The following is a 2,500-nucleotide window of genomic DNA, read 5'->3' on the forward strand; positions in this document are numbered from 1 at the left end:
TAAGAGTGATAAAGATAATGATGATGGTGATGATAATTATCATGATGATGATGATGGTAATGATGATAATGATAATGATGATGGTAATGAAGATAATGATGATGATAAATAATTACTATGATCCTTAATGTTGCAACAATAGTGGTAATGATGTTGAAATGATGGGCATCCCTTTGTAAATAAAAAGGATTTATAAGATATGTGAAGGCGTGTTCTTCGACAAGAAGAAGGAATAGTCGGCCTATAGAGGCAAGGCTATCCTGAATAATGTAGGCAAGAGAGAGAAGGAGGGAGGAAGAGGGAGAGAGAGAGAGGCAGAGGTGCGTGATAGGCCTAGGCAATGTAAATCTCAAATGCAAGATTTTTTTTCTTATATTCGTTTTCTTTATTTGTTAAGCCTAAGAGAGAGAGAGAAAAAAACATTGATTTTCTTTTTGTTCGTACTTATGACGTTATTTACAAGGAGGACACAGAAGAAGAGATAGAGGATGATGATGACAATGGTGATGATAATGCTAATGGTGATGGTATTGACAATGATGATAATGAATATGATATTGATGACGGTAATGATAATGGTGATAGTGAGATGATAATAGTAATGGTGATGATGATGTTGATGGTAATAATGGTGTTAAAAAATAACAAAAGTTACAAATAACCATGATAACAGTAATGATAATGGTAATAATAATGATGATGATGATAATAATAATAGTGATGATAACAGTAGTGATAACAATGATGATAATGATAATAACCATGATAGTGACGAACATAATCAAGATGACATTAATGTTTTTATAATGCCAAACACCCGTACAAAAATACAGGTAATGAAGAGGCAGACGTGTTTACATTTCGAAGTTTTGTGGGACTGTCACGTTATTACAATGTCAAAGAGAAATATAGCTTAAGAGACAGAGGAGGAGGGAGTGAGGATGAACAAGGAAGGAGGAAAAAAAAGGGGAGTGGGGCAGAGATGCAAAGCCAAAGAAAGGGAGGAAGGGAGGGAGAGGGAATGCGGACGATGTAAGAAAAAAAAAAAAAAAGAAAAGCAAGAATAAAAACAAAGTGAACGATTTTTTTATAGGCTAGAACTAGTCAACGAAAGAAAACACCGAGAAATCATCTTCAAAATATCATTATAAAAGATTTAAAAAAAACCCACACCAGATGACCTTAACGAATTCTCCCGGTGACCTTGTCTGATCGATTCCCTCCTACATTTTGCTAAACTTACATTGCAATAAGTGACGTGGCGCGGAGGAATAAAGCGAGCCATTTTCGGATTTCCTTGTCAGTTGAAATATGAAATAGTATTGGCGTTTGCGTGCGGGCGGCTTCGCAAGGATATCGGTCATGTTAATGGAGTAAATAGACCCCACGTTAAGTCTCTTTTTTTGCGAAGTTTTGCTGTGTCAGGAAAATGCTACCACCTCAGAAATTATACATGTCTAATTTCTTATGTTATAAACCACGGCTTCATTATCTAAGACTATGACAGGAAGATACAATAGATAATATTAACTTTTTTTCAGTAACGTAAGAGATTGTCATGCAAATCACCCACCCTGATATGTGGCCAGACGATAGTACATTCATATCAAATTAACTCGACCCCAGACAATTTACATACAAGTTAAACCCCAATCTATGTAAAAGATGATCTGCTTAAAAATACTAATAACAAAATATGAACTGATGAAAAAAATAAATACACGGTACGATTTCCGTTTTTCTCTCGGCTCGCAGGAAACTCATGCGTCTTAACCTTGGGAAAAACAACCTGGACGACATTCCTACAGATGCCTTCCACCCCCTGATTAATCTCGAGGTGTTGGATCTTCACGAAAACCGCATAAGGCACATCCCTGATAATGCTTTCCAAGGTGAGAAACAGCATATCTTAAAGGTAAAACTGGATATGTTTTATTTGGCCAATGTTCATATCGTTTGATTATAATATTCCCTCCAATCAACATATTTCTTTTTTGTTGTTGTTGTTGTGTTTCTTTCATTTTAAAATAGTTATGCGTTCTGGATATTCACCATAAAAATTCACTATTCTTTCTATTTCTCGTTGGTGTTCTCTTTCTTTTTTTTTTTCCTTTGATGAAATTCACTCACTAAATTCTCCCCTTTCCCTGCCCTCGTCCAGGCCTAACCAAACTGGACATGCTCAAACTGGAACACAACCTCATTACGACCATCCAGGACAACGTGTTCAGTGACCTCTCCGTGCTGAACTCCCTGAACATTGAACACAACCATATTGTCAACGTTAGCGATAGAGCCTTTGCTGGCCTGGAGAGTGAGTAACGAGTATGATTGCCTTTCAGTGTCTCTGTGTCACTACACACACACACACACACACACGCACGCACACACACACACACACACACACACACACACACACACACACACACACACACACACACACACACACACACACACACACACACACACACACATACACACACACACACATACACACACA

The 2,500-nt window shown here is 37.3% G+C and overlaps 1 protein-coding gene across 2 annotated transcripts in view; it reads left to right on the forward strand.

The window, feature by feature from the left end:
- The window catches only part of LOC119576155 (leucine-rich repeat-containing protein 4B-like), a 147,044-nt gene that overhangs the window by 110,664 nt on the left and 33,880 nt on the right, over nt 1-2,500 (forward strand). For both annotated transcript variants that reach the window (XM_037923722.1, XM_037923721.1), the window contains exons 5-6: nt 1,756-1,892; nt 2,162-2,314. In XM_037923722.1, the coding sequence (XP_037779650.1) occupies nt 1,756-1,892; nt 2,162-2,314 (290 nt within the window). The remainder of the gene's footprint in view (nt 1-1,755; nt 1,893-2,161; nt 2,315-2,500) is intronic.

The sequence above is a fragment of the Penaeus monodon genome, chromosome 8 (genome assembly GCF_015228065.2).
Source record: "Penaeus monodon isolate SGIC_2016 chromosome 8, NSTDA_Pmon_1, whole genome shotgun sequence".
NCBI classification, from domain to species: domain Eukaryota; kingdom Metazoa; phylum Arthropoda; class Malacostraca; order Decapoda; family Penaeidae; genus Penaeus; species Penaeus monodon.